This window comes from Nomascus leucogenys, chromosome 9 (genome assembly GCF_006542625.1).
Source record: "Nomascus leucogenys isolate Asia chromosome 9, Asia_NLE_v1, whole genome shotgun sequence".
NCBI classification, from domain to species: domain Eukaryota; kingdom Metazoa; phylum Chordata; class Mammalia; order Primates; family Hylobatidae; genus Nomascus; species Nomascus leucogenys.
Genome location: NC_044389.1, coordinates 18,998,982 through 19,026,206, shown reverse-complemented (window position 1 = coordinate 19,026,206; position 27,225 = coordinate 18,998,982). Strand labels below are relative to the sequence as shown.

Sequence of the window (27,225 nt, the reverse complement as noted above, 5' to 3'; positions counted from 1 at the left end):
CAAAGTCCCACCTGAACAAAATGATTTTGAATTATAATTCTGTTCCTTCAAACATTTCAGGAAACGTTACTTGGCAAAAATTATTCTTTTTTTTGGAGACGGAGTCTCGCTCTGTTACCCAGGCTGGAGTGCAGTGGTGCGATCTCCACTTACTGCAAGCTCCGCCTCCCGGATTTACGCCATTCTCCTGCCTCAGCCTCCTGAGTAGCTGGGACTACAGGCGCCCGCCACCACGCCTGGCTAAAGTATTTTTGTATTTTTTAGTAGAGACGGGGTTTCACCGTGTTAGCCAGGATGGTCTCGATCTCCTGACCTTGTGATCCGCTCGCCTCGGCCTCCCAAAGTGCTGGGATTACAGGCGTGAGCCACGGCACCCGGCCGGCAAAAATAATTCTTGATTAGACCTTTTATAGTTTATGAAATATTAAAACTGTTAAGAAGGTACCTAATTCTTAGTGCCAGTTTTAAAAGGAATTTACAACTACAAAAGTGATATTGTTGTATTAAGATGAGGACTGATGACTTGCACTTGCTTGCCTTTTGAAACAGCTGAACCCTTGGCTAGAAAAAAAAAAAAAAAACCCGGGGGGGCAGCGGTGGGGAGCTTCCTCTCTCCTCTAAACAGTCCATTTCTGATTATGTCAAACTCAGAGACCCGGTGACTACAACAAGGAAATTGAACAGCAGTTATTTTGCTCAAATAAATATTACATAATGAGCTGAGAATATTATTGTGAAGACACTGATTAGACAGTATTTGCTTATTTCACACAACCCTCCATGAACTTTGATGTTTGCCACAAAGGGCTTTACTAAACTAGTTTCCCGTTAGCACACTGAAATTCAAAGTCATGCTCGTAACTGTTAATGAAAGCAGATTTAAAGCAACACCACCATCACTGGAGTATTTTTAGTTATATACGATTGAGACTACCAAGCATGTTGCTCTTATTCAGCGTAATCCTAATCTCATGGGTATCCACTGTTGGGGGAGAAGGTAAGTTGAAAACAGATCCGAATATTTTAGTTCCTTTTCAAATGTATTTATTGATTGTGTGTGTGTATGCATAAGAATATTTTTAAATGAATAAATAGCTGAGGATAATTTGAAGGGGTGTAATAATATTCATCTATTTTCTGGAAATATTTTCCAACATGCAATTAGCAGGAAAATAGAATGAAATTAATTCTCTCCGTTCTCTAGTTTGCAAAGGGTAAATGGTCACCAAATAGATAATGTAAAGAGAAATCAAAGGAGAGAAAATCTGCTATAATAAAGGTGACAAGGTGAAGTATTAGTGTAATTCCGCATAAACTCTGCAATGCCACTGACTAGAAAAATCAGCCCCAAAAAGATTTGGCCGCCTTCAATATGTTTTTAGAATTTTATTTTCATAGATTTGATAATTTAAATTTTAAATGTTATTAAAATGAAGGAATTCTCGTTTCAGTCTAATTATCATTCAACAGGGAAATATATTTTAATGAAACAATAGAAAATACTATTTTTATATGTAAATGAGTGAACTGCCAAAAAATTGTTTCTTCTGAGCTCTTCCACAAATTTCAAAAGTGAAATAATATATCACTTCTTTATTAATACTATAAACTGATTCTTATAACATTATAAACTATCCCATTTTATTTCATGTGGAAATTAAAGCCACCAAATCAAAAGAATTGCAAACAAAATCTCTAACAAGGTCTAGGATACTGATTAAACTATGTGTGTACATGGAGTTTCAATCATTGTGCTATACTCTTTGATTTCCAGAAACTTTTTATTTTACTGCTTTACTGCTTTCTAATGTTTACAGATCTTTAAATTTTTCGAACACTTTCTTCTCAGTCCTGACATAAGAGAAAAATATGAACAATAAAATGCTTTCTTTTTAAGATATGCCCTTACAAATGTTGCAAAACATTATTTCTGTGGGCCTAAAATTCATTTTATTTTGTTTTCACTTTTAGTACTGAGCTGTAATCACAAGAGTGCGATTGCATGAGTGTATTTGAATTTTCTTAAGTCTGTGTTTATGGTATTTATTAAGTGGCTTAAACATCTGTTACAAATGGCATTACACAAGGATTTCTAAATGGGGGTGGAAGCAGAGGAAGATAAGTGAAAATTATGAGAATAATATGTAGAATTTTGACAATTCCTAACCCCACAAAACTTTCAAGCTTCAGTCCAGTCCCAGGATAAACTTTAGTGAAATTCTATCTAAAAGTTGTCTAGGTGTTAAATGACCTGTAAGTGTGCGTTACACTTTTGGTGTCTACTTAGAAACTGGCCAAACAGCAGAAATAACACAAGAAAGCAACACTTTTGTACAAATAGAAAACTGCATGCTTCCAGTAGCAAAACGTTAATCAAGCAATATATTGTGCTTCATGCTGTAGCAAAGAAGCTGGAAAGAATATGACAACCCCACCCTCGCCTCACTACTACTTAGAGTGTCCTAAAAGAAAAGCAAAATGTAAATAGGCAAATAAATTGCAAGGTTTTATATATAGGTGTTTGTCTCTGTGTGTGTGTGTGTCTGTGTACACTCATGCATCACTTAATGATAGGAAAACGTTCTGAGAAGTGTGTCTTTAGGCAATTTCATCCTCCTGCAAACATAGAGTGTACTTACACAAACCTATATTGTATAGCCTACTACCTAACTAGGCTATATGGCCTGTCACTCCTAGACTGAAAACCTGCACAGCATGTTACTGTACTGAATACTGTGGGCAATTGTAGCACAAATGTAAGAATGTGTTTCTCTAAACATAGAAAATGTACAATAAAAACACAATATAAAATATTAAGAATGGCAGACTTGTATAGGGCTCTTACCATCAATAGGGTTTGCAGGACTGAAAGTTGTTCTGGGTAAGTCACTGAGTGAGTGGTGTGCAAATATGAAGGCTTAGCACATTACTATATACTACTGTAAACTTCATAAACACTGAATACTTGAGCTAGAGTAAATTTATTTTATTTATATATTTATTTCAATATTTTGGGGGGAGCAGGTGGTTTTTGGTTACATGGATAAGTTTTTTAGTACTAATTACTGAGCTTTTGGTGCACTCAGGATAGACTAAATTTATTTTTAAAACTTTTCTTCAATAATAAATTAATTTATGGTAAGCTTTTTACTTTATCAACTGAAAATTTTTTAACTTGTAACTCTTTTGTTTTAGCTTAAAACACACCTTGTATAGATGTACAAAATATTTTTTCTTTCTATCCTTATTCTGTAAGATTTTATCTTTTAAATATTTTATTTATTTATTGACCTTCTACACCTTTTTGTTAAAAACAGACACAAACACACACATTAACCTCGGCCTACAGAGGGTCAGGATCATCAGTATCACTGTCTTCCTCCTCCGCTCTTGTCCCACTAGAAGGTCTTCAGGGCAGTAACATGCACGAAGCTGTCCTCTCCCATGATAACAAAGGCTTCTTCTGGAATAGTTCCTGAAGGACCTGCCTGAGGATGTTTCACAGTTATTCTTTTTAAATGAGTAGAAGAAGTGGACTATAAAATAATGATAACAACGATAGTACATTAAATACGTTAACCAGTACCATGGTCATTTATTATCATTATCAAGTATTATGTACTATACATAATTGTGTGTGCTGTTGTTTATATGACTGGCAATGCTGTAGGTTTGTTTATACCAGCGTTGCCACAAACATGTGAGTAATACATTGGACTATGATGTTGTGGCGGTCATCAGTTGATAGGAATTTTTCAGCTACATTATAATCTTATGGGACCACTGTGATATAAGTGATCAGCCATTGACCAAAACGTCATTATGTGGTAAATGACTGTGTGTCTGTATATATGTGTGTGTGTGTGTGTGTGTGTGTGTGTGTGTGTGTGTTGTATATATATCCCAGAAGAAATATATTCACAGTATTCTATCAGAATGTTGAGACAAGGAAAATTATTTTCTGCTTTTGGAGTGGGTGGTTGTGTAATGGCAGGCTTGCAAAAGGACGGTAACACTCCTAGCACCACTGCGGATGTGCACAATGGTTATACGATGAATGTTGTAGAGCAAGTTCTGAAGAATAGGTAGAATACAACTGGGTGATGAGAACAAAGTTATTCTGGATAGCGAAGAATATAAAAGGAAATATGTATGAAAATCAAGTACTATAATTTTGCAATTTTCGAGGTACAAAGGATATTTAAAAGGAGTTATGATAGGTTAATACTATCAAGACACCAGGGAGTCTTTCCCTCAATATCTTCTCCAAAACTAACTAATGTCAATTTTTAAACAGTTAGATAATAAATTTAAGGTTTCACAAGGTTAAATACCACAGGAATTGTTTCAAATATTGTGCAACATGAAATATTACTTCTAGGTAGATAAAAAAGAGAAATTTCCCTTGATTTGTCAGCTGAATTTCTGCATGCTTTTTCTAAATAAGGTGAAAAACAAAACAATTTCTTATGCAGCAACGCTATATTGAGAAAATGCCTCGAGCTAAAAAGTGAGCACGTTATATTGAGGAAGTATCTAGAGCTAAAAAAGCATTCAAAGATAAATTACATCAAATCCATAGAATGTACAATATCAAGAGTAAACCCTAATGTAAACTATGGACTTTGAATGACAATAATATTGATGGCGAAGGGGGCTATTCATGTGGCAGGGAAGAGGAAGTGGTATATAGGAAATCTCTGTACCTTCCATTCAATTTTACTGTGAAAAAAACTGTAAATAAAAAATTAAGTCTAATAAAAAATACACATATATATGTATATAAAATATATATACACAAGAAAAAATAGAGTCAAAGTACGAAGATTTCACCCATTTTCTACATTGTTTTAATATATCTTGTACCATAGTGCGTATGGATGTATGTGTAAGTGTCTATGTACATATATCCAGCAGTATCCTCAGTATCCTTAGTATCCTCAAGGAATTGTTCCAGGACTCTTTTCACCCCCAGCAGATACCAAAATCCACAGATGCTCAAGTCTCTAAGAGAGAATGGTGTAGTATTTGCATATAACATATGCACATCCTCTCATATAATTTAAATTATCTCTAGATTATTTATAATATCTAATATATATAAATAATTGTTATATTGTATTTTTAATTGCATTATTTTTATTGTTTTATTATCTTTTTATTGCTTTTTTATTTTTCAGATGTTTTGGATCTGCAGTATAATAAACATTTATATATACAGCATTTACCAGAATTTAGCTCTAATTTTATCTTGGTTGAGTTGCTCTTAGTGATTTTCCTATACTCTCTAAATTCTTTCCACTGAAACTATATAAACTTTGTAACCAGAAAGTAATCAGAATATTAATAAACAAAAAATCAAATTACCTACCCAACATTTTTACTGCACCAGAAAAAAAAATAGAACAGATTTGTCTGGTGGAAATACCTATGACAGTTGATGAGAATAGAAAAAGAAAGAAATCTGAGAGCTGAGAACAATCCTATCACTCCTCTACTGTACACTACATAGATCAGGGAGATTTGCCACTTTTACAGTCTGCCTTCATTCTTAAGTTGTTGTGTGAGGATATTGTTCTTGAAGACGTTGCAGAAGAGTTCATATTTCATATCACTCCAAAATATACATTTTATATTCATTAACAATGACCTCCTCGGTCTGGCGTGGTGGCTTACGACTGTAATCCCAGAAGTTTGGGAGGCGGAGGCGCATGGATCACCTGAGGTCAGGAGTTCGAGACCAGCCTGGCCAAAATGGTGAAACCTTGTCTCTACTAAAAATACAAAAAATTAGTCAGGTGTGGTGGCAGGCACCTGTAATCTCAGGTACACAGGAGGCTGAGGTAGAAGAATCACTTGAACCCAGGAACTGGAGGCTGCAGTGAGCCAAGATTTGCGTGATTGCACTTCAGCCTGGGCAACAAGAGTAAAACCTGAAACTCCCTCTCAAAAAAACAAAAAAGACCTCCTCAAATACTCTTGTATTCTTATTTTTTTTTTTTGAGACGGAGTCTCACTCTGTTGCCCAGGCTGGAGTGCAGTGGCGGGATCTCAGCTCACTGCAAGCTCCGCTTCCTGGGTTCACGCCATTCTCCTGCCTCAGCCTCCCAAGTAGCTGGGACTACAGGCGCCCGCCACCAGGCCCGGCTAATTTTTTTTGTATTTTTGGTAGAGATGGGGTTTCACTGTGTTAGTCAGGATGGTCTCGATCTCCTGACCTCGTGATCTGCCCGCCTCGGCCTCCCAAAGTGCTGGGATTACAGGCGTGAGCCACCGCACCCGGCCTCTTGTATTCTTATTTAGTGATCTTTCTTCATTCCAAATTAGTACACTGGAAAGCATTTAAGCTAAAGGCATTTAAGCTGAAGGAAAAACAAAACTATAAATCAGATGATTAAAATATAATCTAGTGATTCAGTGATGTAGCTTTTTATTTAATTCTTCAGTTTTGTGTTATTTTTCCCAGCAACATTTTGTGATTTTCCAAAAATACACCATGGATTTCTGTATGATGAAGAAAATTATAAGCCATTTTCCCAAGTTCCTACAGGGGAAGTTTTCTATTACTCCTGTGAATATAATTTTGTGTCTCCTTCAAAATCCTTTTGGACTCGCATAACATGCACAGAAGAAGGATGGTCACCAACACCAAAGTGTCTCAGTGAGTAAATACCCTGTTCACTAAATGGATGTCATTCAGTGAATAGAGAAGGATATGCCAGACAAGATCATAAGGTCTTGATAATTACAGGGGCAGTGACCAGAGGAGCTGGAAAGATGGGAGATGTAGTCCTCCTATTGTGAGATGCCTCCTATGAGAATCAGTGAAGAATAAATATATCAACTGTCTTGCATTACCTGGAAATGCTCTACATGTTGAAATATATTAATTTTTTTAAACTGATGATTAATATATTTGACTGCTAATATTTCTTTACAGATATTCATTTGGCAGCAGCCTGATCATAGTTTTCCTTTAAAATAAGTCATTTTGTATAGATACTCTGTTTTGAATTTACCATTCTCTTGCATATTGCAAGGCAACATTTGGTATTTTAACTTTTATATTTTCAATAAATCATTTGTTTGGTCCTTCAAAGTGTAGCTATATTAATCCTTCAAAAAATGTGGAGGCCAGACTCCAATGACAACAGGTGTATTAAAAGAGAAAAACAATGGGAGAGAGAATAGATGAGGCAACAAAGGAGATAGTAATCATCTTTCTCCTTTTGTAAGAAACATTTATGAGAATTGGGAGAAATATTTATATGAAGATATTGTTTTTTCCTAGAAGAGTTTATAAACACAAGATATTTTATTATAAAAACCATACAGCAACAACATGAAATATTAACTTTCTTTTATATATATATATATATAGGAATAAAAATATATTTCATCATTTATACAGTAGCATGACCCAAATATTTTCTTTAGAAAGTATTTAGACATGATGTCAGTTTTCAAAGTTTTCCTTTCTTAATGAAATATTTTAAAATGCACTTTTTTTTTGCTACTTCCATCTTGTACATTAATCAATTTTTGTTCCTTAGGACAGTGTTTCTTTCCTTTTGTGGAAAATGGTCATTCTGAATCTTCAGGACGAATACATCTGGAAGGTGATACTGTACAAATTATTTGCAACACAGGATACAGCCTTCAAAACAATGAGAAAAACATTTCATGTGTAGAACGGGGCTGGTCCACTCCTCCCAAATGCAGCTTCACTAGTAAGCAAAATACTGCTCTCTCAGTTTTGCTAATTATTTAAAGAAATAAATCCATGGTTTATAGTTTAAATATAGGTTAAATATAGGTTTCACCACTAGTGGCTTCTATCATTATTTATTTGATTTTCAGTTCCAATTTTGTTTAAGTAGATGTGCAATAACATAGTTTGCCTACCTATATAAATCAAATGTATGTAATAAGAAATATTAGAGAATAATACACTTTGAAGATAATCCATTAATGTAACACCTGTTTGTTGTTTATATTATCAGGTTAGTTGACAATAAATGGTTACAAAACTGAGGTATTAAAGTGCAAATAAATCCAATTACAGTTAAAATGTCTTATAAGGAAGTTTTTAATATTTATCTTTATTTAAATTAATATGCTTGAGTCAATAAATCATTTTCTAAGTTGTAAAAAGTCCATACTTCTGAAAGGTATGTGTATTTGTGAGCGGCTTAGAATTTGGAAAACGATTCTTTCGGAAGCCTGTGGTATAAATCATGGCACTCACAGTCTGTGTGAACTCTTGTAATTCTTCATCTTTATACCTCTTCAGTAATTGTTCTTTTCCTAGCCCAATGCAATCCCATTCTATGCTTACACAGCTCAGTATTCAACCAAAAACTCAAGGAAACTTCCATAGTCTTTCTCTTCATAATACTTTCTCTCTGCTACTATGTCCAGTAACTTCTGGCCACCATAGTCACCAAGACTGACTTTTCTAGTCTCAACTAAAGAAGACCACTGAGTTCTTCCTGGGTTCTCCCTCCTTGCACAGTCTAGAAAAGGCTTCCCAACAAACAGCTGGGCTGTCATTGACTTTGTTTTATTATTTTGAAGTGTTGAGGGTCTTTTCCTTTTTTCAGTCATCACAGTCCTGTACTGGGTGATTTCCAGCATTCTGAAAATAAATTTTGTAAAATTTTCTAAATTTTTTTTCAGTGGGATGATATGTTGATAGCAGCTACTCCATCCTATCAAGAAATAGAATCTGCTTACTGGTTTAGTCTTGGGAGGGTGTATTTGTAGAGGAATTTATCCATTTCTTCTAGATTTTCTAGTTTATTTGCGTAGAGGTGTTTGTAGTATTCTCTGATGGTAGATTGTATTTCTGTGGGATCGGTGGTGATATCCCCTTTTTCATTTTTTATTGCATCTATTTGATTTTTCTCTCTTTTCTTCTTTATTAGTCTTGCTAGTGGTCTATCAATTTTGTTGATCTTTTCAAAAAACCAGCTCCTGGATTCATTAATTTTTTGAAGGGTTTTTTGTGTCTGTATTTCCTTCAGTTCTGCTCTGATTTTAGTTATTTCTAGCCTTCTGCTAGCTTTTGAATGTGCTTGCTCTTGCTTTTCTAGTTCTTTTAATTGTGATGTTAGGGTGTCAATTTTGGATCTTTCCTGCTTTCTCTTGTGGGCATTTAGTGCTATAAATTTCCCTCTACACACTGCTTTGAATGTGTCCCAGAGATTCTGGTATGTTGTGTCTTTGTTCTCGTTGGTTTCAAAGAACATCTTTATTTCTGCCTTCATTTCATTATGTACCCAGTAGTCATTCAGGAGCAGGTTGTTCAGTTTCCATGTAGTTGAGCGGTTTTGAGTGAGTTTCTTAATCCTGAGTTCTAGTTTGATTGCACTGTGGTCTGAGAGAGAGTTTGTTATAATTTCTGTTCTTTTACATTTGCTGAGGAGAGCTTTACTTCCAATTATGTGGTCAATTTTGGAATAGGTGTGGTGTGGTGCTGAAAAAAATGTATATTCTGTTGATTTGGGGTGAAGAGTTCTGTAGATGTCTATTAGGTCCACTTTGTGCAGAGCTGAGTTCAATTCCTGGATATCGTTGTTAACTTTCTGTCTCGTTGATCTGTCTAACGTTGACAGTGGGCTGTTAAAATCTCCCATTATTATTGTGTGGGAGTTTAAGTCCCTTTGTAAGTCACTCAGGACTTGCTTTATGAATCTGGGTGCTCCTGTGTTGGGTGCATAGAGGTACAAGGAGGAACTGGTACCATTCCTTCTGAAACTATTCCAATTGATAGAAAAAGAGGGAATCCTCCCTAACACATTTTATGAGGCCAGCATCGTCCTGATACCAAAGCCTGGTAGAGACATAACCAAAAAAGAGAATTTCAGACCAATATCCTTGATGAACATTGATGCAAAAATCCTCAATAAACTACTGGCAAACCGAATCCAGCAGCACGTCAAAAAGCTTATACACCATGATCAAGTGGGCTTCATCCCTGGGATGCAAGGCTGGTTCAACATATGCAAATCAATAAATGTAATCCAGCATATAAACAGAACCAAAGACAAAAACCACATGATTATCTCAATAGATGCAGAAAAGGCCTTTGACAAAATTCAACAACCCTTCATGCTAAAAACTCTCAATAAATTTAGGTATTGATGGGACATATCTTGAAATGATAAGAGCTATCTATGACAAACCCACAGCCAATATCATACTGAATGGGCAAAAACTGGAAGCATTCCCTTTGAAAACTGGCACAAGACAGGGATGCCCTCTCTCACCACTCCTATTCAACATAGTGCTGGAAGTTCTGGCCAGGGCAATCAGGCAGGAGAAGGAAATAAAGGGTATTCAATTAGGAAAAGAGGAAGGCAAATTGTCCCCGTTTGCAGATGACATGATTGTATATCTAGAAAACCCCATTGTCTCAGCCCAAAATCTCCTTAAGCTGATTAGCAACTTCAGCAAAGTCTCAGGATACAAAATCAATGTACAAAAATCACAAGCATTCTTGTACACCAATCACAGACAAACAGAGAGCCAAATCATGAGTGAACTCCCATTCACAATTGCTTCAAAGAGAATAAAATACCTAGGAATCCAACTTACAAGGGATGTGAAGGACCTCTTCAAGGAGAACTACAAACCACTGCTCAATGAAATAAAAGAAGATACAAACAAATGGGAGAACATTCCATGCTCATGGGTTGGAAAAATCAATATCGTGAAAATGGCCATACTGCCCAAGGTAATTTGTAGATTCAATGCCATCCCCTCAAGCTACCAATGACTTTCTTCACAGAATTGGAAAAAACTACTTTAAAGTTCATATGGAACCAAAAAAGAGCCCGCATCGCCAAGTCAATCCTAAGCCAAAAGAACAAAGCTGGAGGCATCATGCTACCTGACTTCAAACTATACTACAAGGCTACAGTAATCAAAACAGCATGGTACTGGTACCACAACAGAGACATAGATCAATGGAACAGAACAGAGCCCTCAGAAATAATGCCGCATATCTACAACTATCTGATCTTTGACAAACCTGATAAAAACAAGCAATGGGGAAAGGATTCCCTATTTAATAAATGGTGCTGGGAAAACTGGCTAGCCATATGTAGAAAGCTGAAACTGGATCCCTTCCTTATACCTTATACAAAAATTAATTCAAGATGGATTAAAGACTTACATGTTAGACCTAAAACCATAAGAACCCTAGAAGAAAGCCTAGGCAATACCATTCAGGACATAGGCATGGGCAAGGGCTTCATGTCTCAAATACCAAAAGCAATGGCAACAAAAGCCAAAATTGACAAATGGGATCTAATTAAATTAAAGAGCTTCCACACAGCAAAAGAAACTACCATCAGAGTGAACAGGCAACCTACAGAATGGGAGAAAATTTTTGCAACCTACTCACCTGACAAAGGGCTAATATCCAGAATCTACAATGAACTCAAACAAATTTACAAGAACAAAGCAACCCCATCAAAAAGTGGGCGAAGGACATGAACAGACACTTCTCAAAAGAAGACATTTATGCAGCCAAAAAACACATGAAAAAATGCTCATCATCACTGGCCATCAGAGAAATGCAAATCAAAACCACAGTGAGATACCATCTCACACCAGTTAGAATGGCGATCATTAAAAAGTCAGGAAACAACAGGTGCTGGAGAGGATGTGGAGAAATAGGAACACTTTTACACTGTTGGTGGGACTGTAAACTAGTTCAACCATTGTGGAAGTCAGTGTGGCGATTCCTCAGGGATCTAGAACTAGAAATACCATTTGACCCAGCCATCCCATTACTGGGTATATACCCAAAGGACTATAAATCATGTTGCTATAAAGACACATGCACACGTATGTTTACTGCGGCACTATTCACAGTAGCAAAGACTTGGGACCAACCCAAATGTCCAACAACGATAGACTGGATTAAGAAAATGTGGCACATATACACCATGGAATACTATGCAGCCATAAAAAATGATGAGTTCATGTCTTTTGTAGGGACATGTCTGAAACTGGAAAATATCATTCTCAGTAAACTATCACAAGGACAAAAAACCAAACACCACATGTTCTCACTCATAGGTGGGAATTGAACAACGAGAACTCATGGACACAGGAAGGGGAACATCACACTCTGGGGACTGTTGTGGGTTGGGGGGAGGGGGGAGGGACAGCATTAGGAGATATACCTAATGCTAAATGACGAGTTAATGGGTGCAGCAAACCAACATGGCACATGGATACATATGTAACAAACCTGCTCATTGTGCACATGTACCCTAAAACCTAAAGTATAATAATAAAATAAAAGAAAAAAAAAGAAATAGAATCTGTGGTATGTTTTTCAAAAGATGTTATGTTATCAAATATTATTCCACATCTTCAACTCTTAAATTTAAACCTCTAGAGCCAGGCACAGTGATGTGCACCTGTAGTCCCCACCACTGGCAAGGCTGAAACAGGAGTTCAACACTGCAGTGTGTTATGACTGTACCAGTGCACTCCAACCTGGGCAACAAAGTGAGACCCTTCCCCACTAGAAAAACAAAACAAAGTAAAACAAAATGAAATTTAAACCTCTAGAAACGGAGTCTTTTTTAAACAGCTGGAACTGCGATAGTTTTTCAGTAAGCAGTTACGTCATGGTCTCTTTCAATTACAAGGGGTTAAAACATTATTAACACTTGCAAAAAAAAAAATAAAATAACAGATGTTACTAACACTAGAAAATTCCAGTGATTGAAAACGGTTCAAAATTTATAGGCTTCAATTATAGTATAAATATTTCCATGCTTTCTCTTATCCATACCTGTTCATGTCATGAACAAGCTCTCTTCATTTTGAGAGATGATGGCTAATGTCAGCCCAACAATTATATTTTAGAAGCTTGACAAATTAAGTTTGGCCAGCTGTAACCCATACAAGCTAGCTCTGTGTACAGTCTGTAACATTTTGTTAGTCTTTGAACAATTTGGTTGCTTTCTGACACAAAAAATGTCCCAGGCTTAACTCATGTTTCCACTGCCCTGGAACTGGAATCAGCCATACCTCCAATAAGCCCTGGTTCCATTTAGTGGGCAATGACATTTAGAAACTAAGTTGTCAAAATAAACTTGTTTCAAAATTTAGCACATTTTATTTAATCAGAAAAAGCACATATCTTATTGTTCAAGTTCTCAGAATATTGCTACCTTTCCCTTTTTGCCTGTTGCTTATTCCAAAAGCAGAAGACAACGTATTGAGGTTATCAGAGTAGATGGATGAAGTCAGAGTCTCCAAAGTGGAAGAATTCAGCAGAACACTCTATGTCCAAGGTTGAATGGTAGCTCACGAACACTGTGGAAAGTTAATAAAGTTTCAGGGCAACTAGACTCCTAATGATAGCTGCACAGTCTGTTTTTTCATGTAATGTAACATCTTGCAAGTTATGGTAATCCATGTTGCAGGGATTAGTACAGCGCCATCTCTGGGGGCCGTTATTCCATTTACAACACCATGCAATAACCGTATATGAATAAAGCAGCTGGAAAACCCTACATTGGCCAAGATCAATTTTTTTTTTTAATATATATATAAACTTTAAGTTCTAGGGTACATGTGCACAACGTGCAGGTTTGTTACCTAGGTATACATGTGCCATATTGGTTTGCTGCACCCATTAACTCATGATTTACATTAGGTATTTTGCCTAATGCTACCCCTCCCTTACCTCCCACCCTAACAGGTCCCAGTGTGTGATGTTCCTCACCCTATGTCCAAGTGTTCCCATTGATTAATTCCCACCTGTGAGTGAGAACATGCAGTGTTTGGTTTTCTGTCCTTGTGATAGTTTGCTCAGAATGATGGTTTCCAGGTTCATCCATGATGCTGCAAAGGACAAGAACTCATTCTTTTTTATGGTTGCATAGTATTCCATGGTGTCTATGTGCCACATTTTCTTAATCTAGTCTACAACTGATGGACATTTGGGCTAGTTCCAAGTCTTTGCTATTGTGAATACTGCTGCAATAAACATATGTGTGCATGTGTCTTTATAACAGCATGATTTATAATCTTATGGGTATATACCCAGTAATGAGATCACTGGGTCAAATGGTATTTCTAGTTCTAGATCCTTGAGGAAATGCCACACTGTCTACCACAATGGTTGAACTAGTTTACACTCCCAGTGACAGTGTAAAAGCATTCCTATTTCTCCACATCCTCTCTAGCATTTGTTGTTACCTGACTTTTTAATGATCACCATTCTAACTGGTGTGAGATGGTATCTCATTGTGGTTTCGATTTGCATTTCTCTGATGACAGTGATGATGAACATTTTTTCATGTGTCTGTTGGCTGAATAAATGTCTTCTTTTAAGAAGTGTCTATTCATATCCTTTGCCCACTTTTTGATGGGTTTGTTTTTTTCTTGTAGATTTGTTCAAGTTCTTTGTAGATTCTGGCTATTAGTCCTTTGTCAGATTGGTAGATTGCAAAAATTTTCTTCCATTCTATAGGATGCTTGTTCACTCTGATGGTAGTTTCTTTTGCTGTGCAGAAGCTCTTTAGTTTAATTAGATCCCATTTGTCAATTTTGGCTTTTGTTGCCATTGCTTTTGGTGTTTTAGACATGAAGTCCTTGCCCACGCCTATGTCCTGAATGGTGTTGCCTAGGTTTTCTTCTAGGGTTTTTATGGTTTTTACGTCTAACATTTAAGTCTTTAATCCATCTTGAATTAATTTTTGTATAAGGTATAAGGAAGGGATCCAGTTTCAGCTTTCTACATATGGCTAGCCAGTTTTCTCAGCACCATTTATTAAATAGGGAATTGTTTCCCCATTTCTTGTTTTTGTCAGATTTGTCAAAGATCAGATGGTTGTAGATGTGTGGTATTATTTCTGAGGCCTCTGTTCTGTTCCATTGATCTATATCTCTGTTTTGGTACCAGTACCATGCTGTTTTGGTTACTGTAGCCTTGTAGTGTAGTTTGAAGTCAGGTAGCCTGATGCCTCCAGCTTTGTTCTTTTTGCTTAGGATTGTCTTGGAAATGTAGGCTCTTTTTTGATTCCATATGAACTTTAACGTTCATATGAAGAAAGTTAGTGGTAACTTGATGGGGGTGACATTGAATCTATAAATTACCTTGAGCAGTATGGCCATTTTCATATTGATTCTTCCTATCCATGAGCATGGAATGTTCTTCCATTTGTTTGTGTTCTCTTTCATTTCGTTGAGCAGTGGTTTGTAGTTCTCCTTGAAGAGATTCTTCACATCCCTTGTAAGTTGGATTCCTAGGTATTTTATTCACTTTGAAGTAATTCAGAAGGGGAGTTCACTCATGATTTGGCTCTCTGTGTGTTATTTGTGTATAGGAATGCTTGTGATTTTTGCACATTGATTTTGTATCCTGAGACTTTGCTGAAGTTGCTTATCAGCTTAAGGAGATTTTGGGCTGAGACGATGGGGTTTTCTAAATATAAAATCATGTCATCTGCAAACAGGGACAATTTCACTTCCTCTTTTCCTAATTGAATACCCTTTATTTCTTTCTCTTGATGGATTGCCCTGGCCAGAACTTCCAACACTATGTTGAATAGGAGTGGTGAGAGAGGGCATCCCTGTCTTGTGCTGATTTTCAAAGGGATTGCTTCCAGGTTTACCCATTCAGTATGATATTGGCTGTGGGTTTGTCATGAATAGCTCTTACTATTTTGAGATATGTTCCATCAGTACCTAGTTTACTGAGAGTTTTTAGCATGAAGGGCTGTTGAATTTTGTTGAAGGCCTTTTCTGCATCTATTGAGATAATTTTGTGGTTTTTGTCTTTGGTTCTGTTTATATGATGGATTATGTTTATTGATTTGCATTTGTTGAACCAGCCTTGCATCCCCGGGATGAAGCCCACTTGATCATGGTGGATAAGCTTTTTGATGTGCTGCTGGATTCGGTTTGCCAGTATTTTATTGAGGATTTTTGCATCAATGTTCATCAGGGATATTGGTCTAAAATTCTCTTTTTTTGTTGTGTCTCTGCCAGGCTTTGGTATCAGGATGATGCTGCCCTCATAAAATGAGTTAGGGAGGAGTCCCTCTTTTTCTATCAATTGGAATAGTTTCAGAAGGAATGGTACCAGCTCCTCTTTGTACCTCTGGAAAAATTCGGCTGTGAATCCACCTGGTCCTGGACTTTTTTGGGTGGTAGGCAATTAATTATTGCCTCAACTTCAGAGCCTGTTATTGGTTTATTCAGATATTCAACTTCTTCTTGGTTTAGTCTTGGGAGGGTGTATGTGTCCAGGAATTTATCCATTTCTTCTAGATTTTCTAGTTTATTTGCATAGAGGTGATTATAGTATTCTCTGATGGTAGTTTGTATTTCTGTGGGATCAGTTGCGATATCCCCTTTATCATTTTTTATTGCGTCTATTTGATTCATCTCTCTTTTCTTCTTTATTAGTCTTGCTAGCGGTCTGTCTATTTTGTTAATCTTTTCAACAAACCAGCTCCTGTATTCACTGATTTTCTGAAGGGTTTTTTATGTCTCTATCTCCTTCAGTTCTGCTCTGATCTTAGTTATTTCTTGCCTTCTGCTAGCTTTTGAATATGTTTGCTCTTGCTTCTTTAGTTCTTTTGTGATTGTAGAGTGTTGATTTTAGATCTTTCCTTCTTTCTCTTGTGGGCATTTAGTGCAATAAATTTCCCTCTACACACTGCTGTAAATGTGTCCCAGAGAGTCTGGTAAGTTGTGTCTTTGTTCTCATTGGTTTCAAAGAACATATTTATTTCTGCCTTCATTTCGTTATTTACCCAGTAGTCATTCAGGAGCAGGTTGTTCAGTTTCCACGAAGTTGTGCAGTTTTGAGTGAGTTTCTTAATCCTGGATTCTAACTTGATTGCACTGTGGTCTGAGAGACAGTTTGTTGTGATTTCTGTTCTTTTACATTTGCTGAGGAGTGCTTTACTTCCAACTATGTGGTCAATTTTGGAATAAGTGTGATGTGATGCTGAGAAGAATGTATATTCTGTTGATTTGAGGTAGAGAGTTCTGTAGATGTCTATTAGGTCTGCTTGGTGCACAGCTGATTTCAAATCCTGGATATCCTGGTTAACCTTTTGTCTCATTGATCTGTCTAATATTGGCAGTGGGGTGTTAAAGTCTCCCATTATTATTATGTGGGAGTCTAAGTATCTTTGTAGATCTCTAAGGACTTGCTTTATGAATCTGGGTGCTCCTGTATTGGGTGCATATATATTTAGGATAGTTAGCTCTTCTTGTTGAATTGATCCCTTTACCATTATGTAATGGCCTTCTTTGTCTCTTTTCATCCTTGTTGGTATAAAGTCTGTTTTATCAGAGACTAGGATTACAACCACTGCTTTTTTTTGCTTTCCATTTGCTTGGTAGATCTTCCTCCATCCCTTTATTTTGAGCCTAGTGTGTCTCCACACGTGAGATGGGTCTCCTGAATACGGCACACTGATGGGTCTCGACTATCCAATTTGCCAGTTTGTGTCTTTTAATTGGGGCATTTAGCCCATTTACACTTAAGATTAATATTATTATGTGTGAATTTGATCCTGTTATTGTGATGTTAGCTGGTTATTTTGCCCATTAGTTGATGCAGTTTCTACCTAGCATAGATGGTCTTTACAATTTGGCATGTTTTTGCAGTGGTTGGTACTGGTTGTTCCTTTCCATTTTTAATGCTTCTTTCAGGAGCTCTTTTAAGGCAGGCCTGATGGTGACAAAATCTCTCAGCATTTGCTTGTCTGTAAAGGATTTTATTTCTCCTTCACTTATGAAGCTTAGGTTGGCTGGATATGAGATTCTGGGTTGAAAATTCTTTTCTTTAGGAATGCTGAATATTGGCCCCCACTCTCTTCTGGCTTGTAGAGTTTCTGCCGAGAGATCTACTGTTAGTCTGATGGGCTTCCCTTTGTGGGTAACCCAACCTTTCTCTCTGGCTGCCATTAACATTTTTTCCTTCATTTCAACCTTGGTGAGTCTGACAATTATATGTCTTGCTCTTCTCAAGGAGTATTTTTGTGGTGTTCTCTGCATTTCTTGAATTTGAATGTTGGCCTGCCTTGCTAGGTTAAGGAAATTCTCCTGGATAATATCCTGAAGATTGTTTCCCAACTTGATTCCATTATCCCCCTCACTTTCAGGTACACCAATCAAACATAGATTTGGTCTTTCACATAGTCCCATATTTCTTGGAGGCTTTGTTCATTTCTTTTTACTCTTTTTTCTCTAAACTTCTCTTCTCTCTTTATTTCATTAATTTGATTTTCAATCACTGATACCCTTTCTTCCACCTGATCAAATCAGCTATTGAAGCTTGTACATGCATCACGTAGTTCTTGTGCCATGGTTTTCAGCTCCATCAGGTCACTTAAGGTCTTCTCTACACTGTTTATTCTAGTTAGCCATTCATCTAATCTTTTTTCAAGGTTTTTAGCTTCCTTGCAATGGTTTCAAGCATCCTCCTTTAGCTCAGAGAATTTTGTTACTACCAATCTTCTGCAGCCTACTTCTGTCAGCTCATCAAAGTCATTCTCTGTCCAGCTTTCTTCTATTGCTGGTGAGGGGCTATGATCCTTTGGAGGAGAAGAAGCACTCTGGTTTTTAGAATTTTCAGTTTTTCTGCTCTGGTTTCTCCCCATCTTTGTGGTTTTATCTACCTTTGGTCTTTGATGTTGGTGACATACAGATGGGGTTTTGTTGTGGATTTCCTTTTTGTGGATGTTGATGCTATTTCTTTCTGTTTGTTAGTTTTCCTTCTAACAATCAGGTCACTCAGCTGCACATCTGTTGGATTTTGCTGGAGGTCTACTCCATATGCTGTTTTCCTGGGTATCACCAGCAGAGGCTGCAGAATAGCAAATATTGCAGAACAGCAAATATTGCTGCCTGATCCTTCCTCTGGAAGCTTCATCCCAGCGGGGCAACCACCTGTATGAGGTTTCAGTTGGTCCCTGCTGGGAGGTGTCTGCCAGTTAGGCTACACTTGGGACAGGAACCCACTTGAGGAGGCAGTGTGTCCATTCTCAGAGCTCAAACACCGTGCTGGGAGAACCACTGCTCTCTTCAGAGCTGTCAGACAGAGACATTTAAGCCTGCAGAAGTTTCTGCTGCCTTTTGTTCAGCTATGCCCTGCCCCCAGAAGTGGAGTTTACAGAAGCAACAGGCCTTGCTGAGCTGCAGTGGTCTCCACCCAGTTCGAGCTTCCCCAGCTGCTTTGTTTACCTACTCAAGCCTCAGCAATGGCGGATGCCCCTCACCCTGCCAGGCTGCTGCCTCACAGGTCAATCTTAGACTGCTACGCTAGCAGTGAGCAAGGCTCTGTGGGTGTGGTAACTGCCAAGCCAGGCACAGGATACAGTCTCCTGGTGTGCCATTTGCTAAGACCACTGGAAAAGCACAGTATTTGTTTGTGAGTGTCCCGATTTTCCAGATACAGTTGGTCATGGCCTCCCTTGGCTAGGAAAGGGAAATCTCTGGACCCCTTGCACTTTCCAGGGAGGCTATGCCCCGCTCTGCTTTGGCTCCCCCTCCATGGACTGCACCCACTGTCCAACCAGTCCCAGTGAGATGAACCAGGTACCTCAGTTGGAAATGTAGAAATCACCCATCTTCTGCATTATCACGCTGGGAGCTGCAGACTGGATCTGTTCCTATTCGGCCATCTTGGAATGGAATCAAGATCAATTATTTTCAATGGCATTTTGTTTTTAACAATTAGATAATAAAAGACTATAAACAACCAATAAAGAACTGTGGTGCAAAATACTGGAATACAAAACAGAGATTTAGGGATGCACATTTTATTTTAGTGAAATAAGGCACATTCTCTTGGGATTTGCTCAAGTAAACTGTGATCAATACATTAAAGTGCCAATAACAGTACATAAAACTTGCTAGTTTGAAAATATTTATGAGATTATTAGTTAGAACATATTTCAATTTTATTTTTGTGTATGCTTGATATATTCAGATTATTTCTTTTGTCTTGAATGTCAATTATTTATTTTACATAAGAATTAATATATAATTTTATAAACTAACCATTAATGAAAGATTATTAAATGAGAAAACTACACACATATTCATAAACATATCTATTTCTAATTGAATCAGAATATATTCATAATGAGTTAGTTTTTACAAACATATTAGTGATAGAGTTGAGTATAAGGGAAAGATTCAAAAAACCTAGATGGGTTTTTTAAAAGTCTTTGATATTTAGTTACCCTTTTGTAGAATTGGGAATAATCTGCTTTTTAATATTCCCTTCAACTTAACATTTATTAGTTGTATCCTGTTTGGGTGTTTCACATATCTACTTTTTCTTGAGACAGGGTCTCACTCTGTCACCCAGGCTGGAGTGTAGTGGTGCAATCTCGGCTCATTGCAACCTCCACCTCCTGGGTTCAAGTGATTCTCCTGCCTCAGCCTCCCTAGTAGTTGGGACTATAGGCGCCCACCACCGTGCCTGGCTAATTTTTGTGTTTTCAGTAAAGGCAGGGTTTCACCATGTTGGCCAGGCTAGTCTCCAACTCCTGACCTCAGGTGATCCACCCACGTTGGCTTCCCAAAATGCTGGGATTACAGACATGACCCACCACATCAGGCCCACATATCTACTTTTTATACATCATTTTTTTTTATTTTATAAAAAGTAATTAAATATGTTGCAATTTTATTTTGTTACTTAAAGGAACTTTTTGTGATTTAAGTGTGAAAAAAAACTTCCTATTCTGTATTATAAACAAATAATGTTATTAAACGTATTTATTAAACAACAAAATTAAAACTCATATTGCTAATTAAACAAGTTAAATAATTTACTGTATGAAAAACTTCACAGGACTTTCCTATTACAATCCTGAAGAGATTCTCGTAGAAAATGTTACCTTGCTGCACAGTTTCCCAATTTGCCTGAGGGGTCTTAGATATACTTGTTGGGTATAAATAATTAGTTTATATGTTTTCTCATAGGCAAGAATATATTTTATACTCCTCTGTATATGAAGCCCCTTGCATCTTATTTTTATATAGCACACATTAAATTTGTTTCTGCAGTGAAAATTCACATATGTTCATTTAACTTTATTTTTAGAAAAAGAATGTCATGTTCCAATTTTAGAAGCAAATGTAGATGTTCAGCCAAAAAAAGAAAGCTACGAAGTTGGAGATGTGTTGAAATTCTCCTGCAAAAAAAAAAATACAAGAGTTGGACCAGATTCAGTTCAATGTTACCAATTTGGGTGGTCACCTAACTTTCCAACGTGCAAAGGTCAGTATTTATTTTAGAAGTGATGAAACAAGAATTTGATTTTTATAATAATGCCTATATATTTTTATTGGAGCTTATATTACATCTATAATCTGACAAAGTGGTAAAATGGCAAAGGAGAAAGGGTGCAGTTCCATAGTAACTGAGTTGCATAGATTATTTAGGTGTTCTTAATCAAGGAGTAATTCTACTTCTGTGTTTTAAAATACACAATGGGATTTTGTAGGTCATAATATAGTAGTTGGAATTGAGACATCTTAGGATTTTTCCATCTAGCTCAATAAAAAATTTATACTTTTTAAAAATATTGTATGAACAATGTTATATTTTAGTAAGTAATTATTAAGTCACTGCATATATGAATTATTTATTAGAAAACAATGATGATTTGTACCTGCTTCAGATGGCACTATTTTTATCAAAAATGGCTTATCACATTACTTTAAGTATGTATTAGTCCATTGTCACAATGCTGATAAAGACATTCTTACCTAAGACTGGGCAATTTACAAAAGAAAGAGTTTTAATGGACTCACAGTTTCACGTGGCTGGAGAGACCTCACAATCATGGCAGAAGGTGAAAGGCACATCTCGAATGATGGCAAAGAAGAGAAGAGAGCTTGTGCAGGGAAACCTCCCTTTAAAAAACCATCAGATCTCGTGAGACTTATTCACTATCACGAGAATAGCACAGGAAAGATCCACGCCCATAATTCAATTACCTCCCACCAGGTTCTTCCCACAACACATAGGAATTGTGGGAGCTATAATTCAAGATGAGATTTGGGTGAGGACACAGCCAAACCATATCAAAGTATTTATAGATATTAATAAAAGTTATAACTACACATTGCATATGTATATTATATCACATATTTGATAACTATTTACTTTTATATAACATTCAGATTATTGACCTACTTAAAAATCTTCAAGGGTACAGCTTAATATCCTGATTGTAATAAACAGCTTACAAAATATTGGGAAAAGTGGACAATCAGGATGTTTAAATATAGAGAGGATATAAGGCTGTACTAAGAAAGTATTATTTATTAATTTGGTGAAATGTAATAAGATATTTTGTATATGTAGGCAGATGTCTTTATGAGATAGCATTCTGAAGAATTTAGGACTAAAATCTCACCATCATTTACTTTCAATTACTTCACAAAAAATAAGTAAATAGGGCAAAGTGTAACATTTTTATATCTAGGTAATCAGTTTATAAATGTTCATTATGCATTCTTTCTCCTTTCATTTGCTCAAAATTGTTCATCATGAAAAGTGTCAATATTTGAGGAAATGAATGCAGTCAATACACTATGTACACTGCAAAAAACACACATCCCCAAAAATAGAAGTGCAGTATAAAGGAAATTAATTTCTAAGTCAAAAATATAGTAACTCCACATTTTGCTATACTTCTAAGACCATTTAAGCATTATTTATGGTTTCTTTATAATAGGACAAGTACGATCATGTGGTCCACCTCCTCATCTCTCCAATGGTGAAGTTAAGGAGATAAGAAAAGAGGAATATGGACACAATGAAGTAGTGGAATATGATTGCAATCCTAATTTTATAATAAACGGGCCTAAGAAAATACAATGTGTGGATGGAGAATGGACAACTTTACCCACTTGTGTTGGTAAATAAATATTAACATTTAAACAGAACAGTTACCATTACTTTGCACTTATATATAAATACACATGTAAATAGATTTAAAATATTTTCAGAGTAAGCACTCATTTTATTACATTTTCTTAGAACAAGTGAAAACGTGTGGATATATACCTGAACTCGAGTATGGTTATGTTCAGCCGTCTGTCCCTCCCTATCAACATGGAGTTTCAGTGGAGGTGAATTGCAGAAATGAATATACAATGATTGGAAATAACATGATTACCTGTATTAATGGAATATGGACAGAGCTTCCTGTGTGCGTTGGTGAGAAAACATTCCTAAACTTTATATTTGATTATTTATAATTTTGATTTGGATTGTATAAAGTGTATAAATCTGGCTAGAATTACAATTTTATTGATACTGACTCTTCCTTTCACAAGTAAAATATGTCAATCCATTTATTCAGGTCTTACATTAAACTTTGCCATATGGTTTTATGAATTTCTTGTTATTACTGCACAGATTTCTTCACCAGTTTATTTGGGATTTTTCTGGTATGATGAATGGAAACTTTTATTAACTTATATGCTTGAATAGTTATACTTTCTATATGCAAGAATGTGATTTAATCGCGTACATTAATTTTGTTTCCAGTAACCTTGTTGAATTTCTGTATTAGTTCTAATATTTAATTTGGATATTGTATTTCTACAAATGATGGCAATTTGATTTCTTTTATTTCATTGCTTTAACTCAGTCTTTACCTCAGCATGTTCCAGATAGAACAACCTAAAAAATAACAATGTAGCTTGAGTTCTACTAAATTCCAGAGTGTTTGGAGTCCCTCCATAGAAGAAGAGTAAGGAAATAGGACCCAGGAACTAGGCATGATCGTTGCTCTTTCTGTCCCCATAATTCTCTTATTTCTATTCCTAATTTTCTGGTTAGTTTGTCAGTTTCCTCCACAGAAGTAGTAAGTAGTCTATCAGCCTGTGTGCTCTACTCTTACCTTGCAGCCTCAGGACTTCCAGCCTTGACACTTAAGTACTTGCGGGTTTTTTTTCCCGACACCCTCAGATCCTGGCCTCTTTTGTCCTATCTCTAGCAACCTCGATACATTAAAGCCTCTAAATTTGAACTTTAAAGACAAGCAGACTTTCTGCTGCTGTTCTCCTCCTTACAGAAACTGAAACAGAACCATCTCTCTTTCCATCTCCTGGACTTTTGGATTATCAATTGGCCCACTCATTGCCGGGAAAAGTTACTGTAGGTGTTGCCACCCGTTGTCCCAGGCAAATACTTGGTCAGTGGCCATCCGTGTTGACCTATTGTGAGGGAATATTTTCCACTACCAGGAGCGAGAACGCTGTTATGGGAAGATGTAGATCGTATGTCTTCATGGTCATCAACTTTTATGCAAGGAGTACACAAATATCAACCTCTAGCCCCATGTGGGGTGAATTAAAAATAGAAACTATTGCAGAAAAACACCTGTAAGCATAGAAGTAGCAGAGCACACTCCATGTCTCATTATCCCATCCTTTTACACACTAAGGAAAAGGCTCCATAACTATCTACATGTTTATGGGAAACGGGAAAGAAATGTAACAATGAGAACTACTTAGGCAAGCAAGAGGCTTATTAGGAATGCATGTTCTGAAGCTCAGTTGTGTTATTATCAGTGAGTTCTTCCCCTGAGAATACTCTGACTTACTGAGTCAGAGTTTTTGCTGAGCTTTTGAAATGTGAGAGTCATTGAACCTCAAGGGGGACCCAGATCTATCTCTTACTGATGCTTTGCTTCCTACAGACTTACCCATGTATTGCCTCTTTTTATTATTTAAATGTTTTGAAGATATTTAAGATAGTTTAGTGCAAAACAATCGTACATGTGTACATTTTCGGAGCCTCTAACAATTCATTTGTAGCTTCCTAAGAACTAGCCTTCAGTCAAAACTCCCACCAGGAAAACTCATCTTGCACTTTCATTTCCCAGAAAACTTTCTGACCTACTTTCCTGTCATTCAAAGGTGGGATACAGTTTTTTGTTTTATTTTTTCTTTTTCCAACAGCATTGTCTATTTTATGCAATGAGATCAAGAATAAGTTTCGTGATGTTGCTTAAAAGCATCAAACATAGTTATGCTATTAATATTGCAGATATTTTATTGACATAATTGTTTAGTTTCTATTAAATATTATTTTTTATAGCAACACACCAACTTCAGAGGTGCAAAATAGCAGGAATTAATATAAAAACATTATTCAAGCCATCTGGGAATGAATTTAATCATAATGCTAGAATACGTTACAGATGTTTAGACATCTTCAGATACAGGCACTCAGTCTGCATAAACGGGAAATGGAATCCTAAACTAGACTGCACAGGTAAGATTTGTTTAAAGCATTTTGTTGATCCTGTTGCTTCTTTACAAGAGAACTTATTTTGAAATTAGAATGTTTTTAAATTAAATATTTATTGTGGCATATGATTTCTATGCTAATAGTAAAGTTAGAAACTAGTTATAATACTCTTTCCAGACAAATGTTGTTCTTTAAAAGCCTTGGCTTTCTGGTAAAGATGAGAGAGTAAAGCTGTTTTTACTCTGTTACAGTCTCACAAAATCTTGAAAGAAAAAAAGAAATAAAGAACTGTAAAAAAAGAACAAAGCTTAATCTTCAATGACATTAAGAAACAATTAAAACCCCAATTATGCACTGTGAAACAAAACTAACAGATATTGCCAATTCTGGACCAGATAGTAGGCTGAGTAAAAAGTAGGCTGAGAAAGAAAATATATTTGAGTAATCAATTATTTCCCTAAGAATAAGTCTCACATTCCTCAAAGGCTTATATTCAAATCATTTAATTTGAGTAATAGGATTATAAATTAAAGTAATTATAAAATGGGCACCATATTAAATTAAAATAAACCAGAACTAGAGAAAACAAAGTGCTTATAAAAGAATGACAATAAAAGAGAGAAGATAGGCTGCAGACTTCTCATCACCAGTATCAAAAGCCTAAGAAAATAGTGTAATCTCTTCAAAGTGCTTAGTGAAAGTAATTGGCAACCCGTCATTCTATATACCAATATAATTCACTAATGATTCCAAAATAAAGAAATTTTCAACCACAGGAAGGATAGGAGTTTACACACAAGGTCATAATTTGAAAGAAATCATATAAAATATACATTAATGAGATAAAATACTCTTTATAACAAAATACTCTTTATAACAAAATACACTTTATAACAAAAAGTGTGATGTCATTAGAAATTGTGAGGAAAAATACTGGAATATATTCTTAAACTTAAACACATAAGGATTTCAAAAAGATAACTACAATTTGTTTGTTTCACAAAGATAACTACAATTTGTTTAAAGCAACTGGAACATTTTTATGTTTATAAAATGTTTGATTTTATTATGTTTTTTCTATTTGAGGAAGAGAAATATTCTGATAGTTGAAAGAAGTTTGAAGCCTTTTATGTGTCCATGAAATGTTTACTTAAATTGGCCAGTCATTCTGTCCAAAATAATTCTCACAACTTCAAATATTAAAGCCCTATAGATCACTCTTTGTAACTACAAACAAATAACATTAAAAGTGGATAAAAAGTTATCCACTTCCTTACCCTTCATTTTGTGTAAGGAAATAATTTACTTCCAAATAACCTAGTGATGTAATGTTTAAAATATTAAGAACTATGTTATAATTACAAGGACACATAGTGAAACCTATAAGATGCAACCTAACCAAAATTTAGAATGGTGTGGCATTCATAGTCTTAAACTTATCTGTTTTAGGAAAAAGTATATACATATATTTATCTATTTTAGGAAAAAGTATATATATATATATTTATACACATATATACATATGTATATATGTGTATAAACTAACAGATATTGCCAATAATATAAACAATATATTTATATATGTATATATATATGTGTATATGTATATATATATGTGTGTGTGTGTGTGTGTGTGTATATATATATATGTATATCCTAAAAAGCTAGGGGGAAAAATGAATTCAGATATTAGGAGGAAAAGGAAATAATAAAAGTAAAAGCAGAAGAAAATGAAATAGAACCTTGTATTTCCAACTAATCCAAGACATGAAACTAATGTTTTGAAAAGATTAATAAGCAGAGCTGTCTAAATGAGTTGACTCTAATCGAGAATGGTGTGCATACACAAATAAACATTTCTACAACCAAAGAGTAGATGAAAACTGAAATACAGGGAATAATAATAATATGAGTTCAATTTTTTAAATAAATAAATTAGAAGC

General features: G+C 35.8%; 1 protein-coding gene across 2 annotated transcripts in view; it reads left to right on the top strand.

Moving 5' to 3' along the window:
• Nucleotides 1-811: 811 nt before the first annotated feature.
• The window catches only part of CFHR5 (complement factor H related 5), a 35,937-nt gene continuing 9,523 nt past the window's right edge, over nucleotides 812-27,225 (top strand). Inside the window, exons 1-7 of one of the 2 annotated variants that reach the window (XM_003264498.2) lie at nucleotides 812-997; nucleotides 6,467-6,661; nucleotides 7,554-7,730; nucleotides 21,113-21,289; nucleotides 22,755-22,937; nucleotides 23,060-23,239; nucleotides 25,130-25,306. In XM_003264498.2, the coding sequence (XP_003264546.2) occupies nucleotides 868-997; nucleotides 6,467-6,661; nucleotides 7,554-7,730; nucleotides 21,113-21,289; nucleotides 22,755-22,937; nucleotides 23,060-23,239; nucleotides 25,130-25,306 (1,219 nt within the window). In that variant the 5' untranslated portion in view covers nucleotides 812-867. The remainder of the gene's footprint in view (nucleotides 998-6,466; nucleotides 6,662-7,553; nucleotides 7,731-21,112; nucleotides 21,290-22,754; nucleotides 22,938-23,059; nucleotides 23,240-25,129; nucleotides 25,307-27,225) is intronic. The other variant, XM_030818704.1, reaches the window with a different exon arrangement.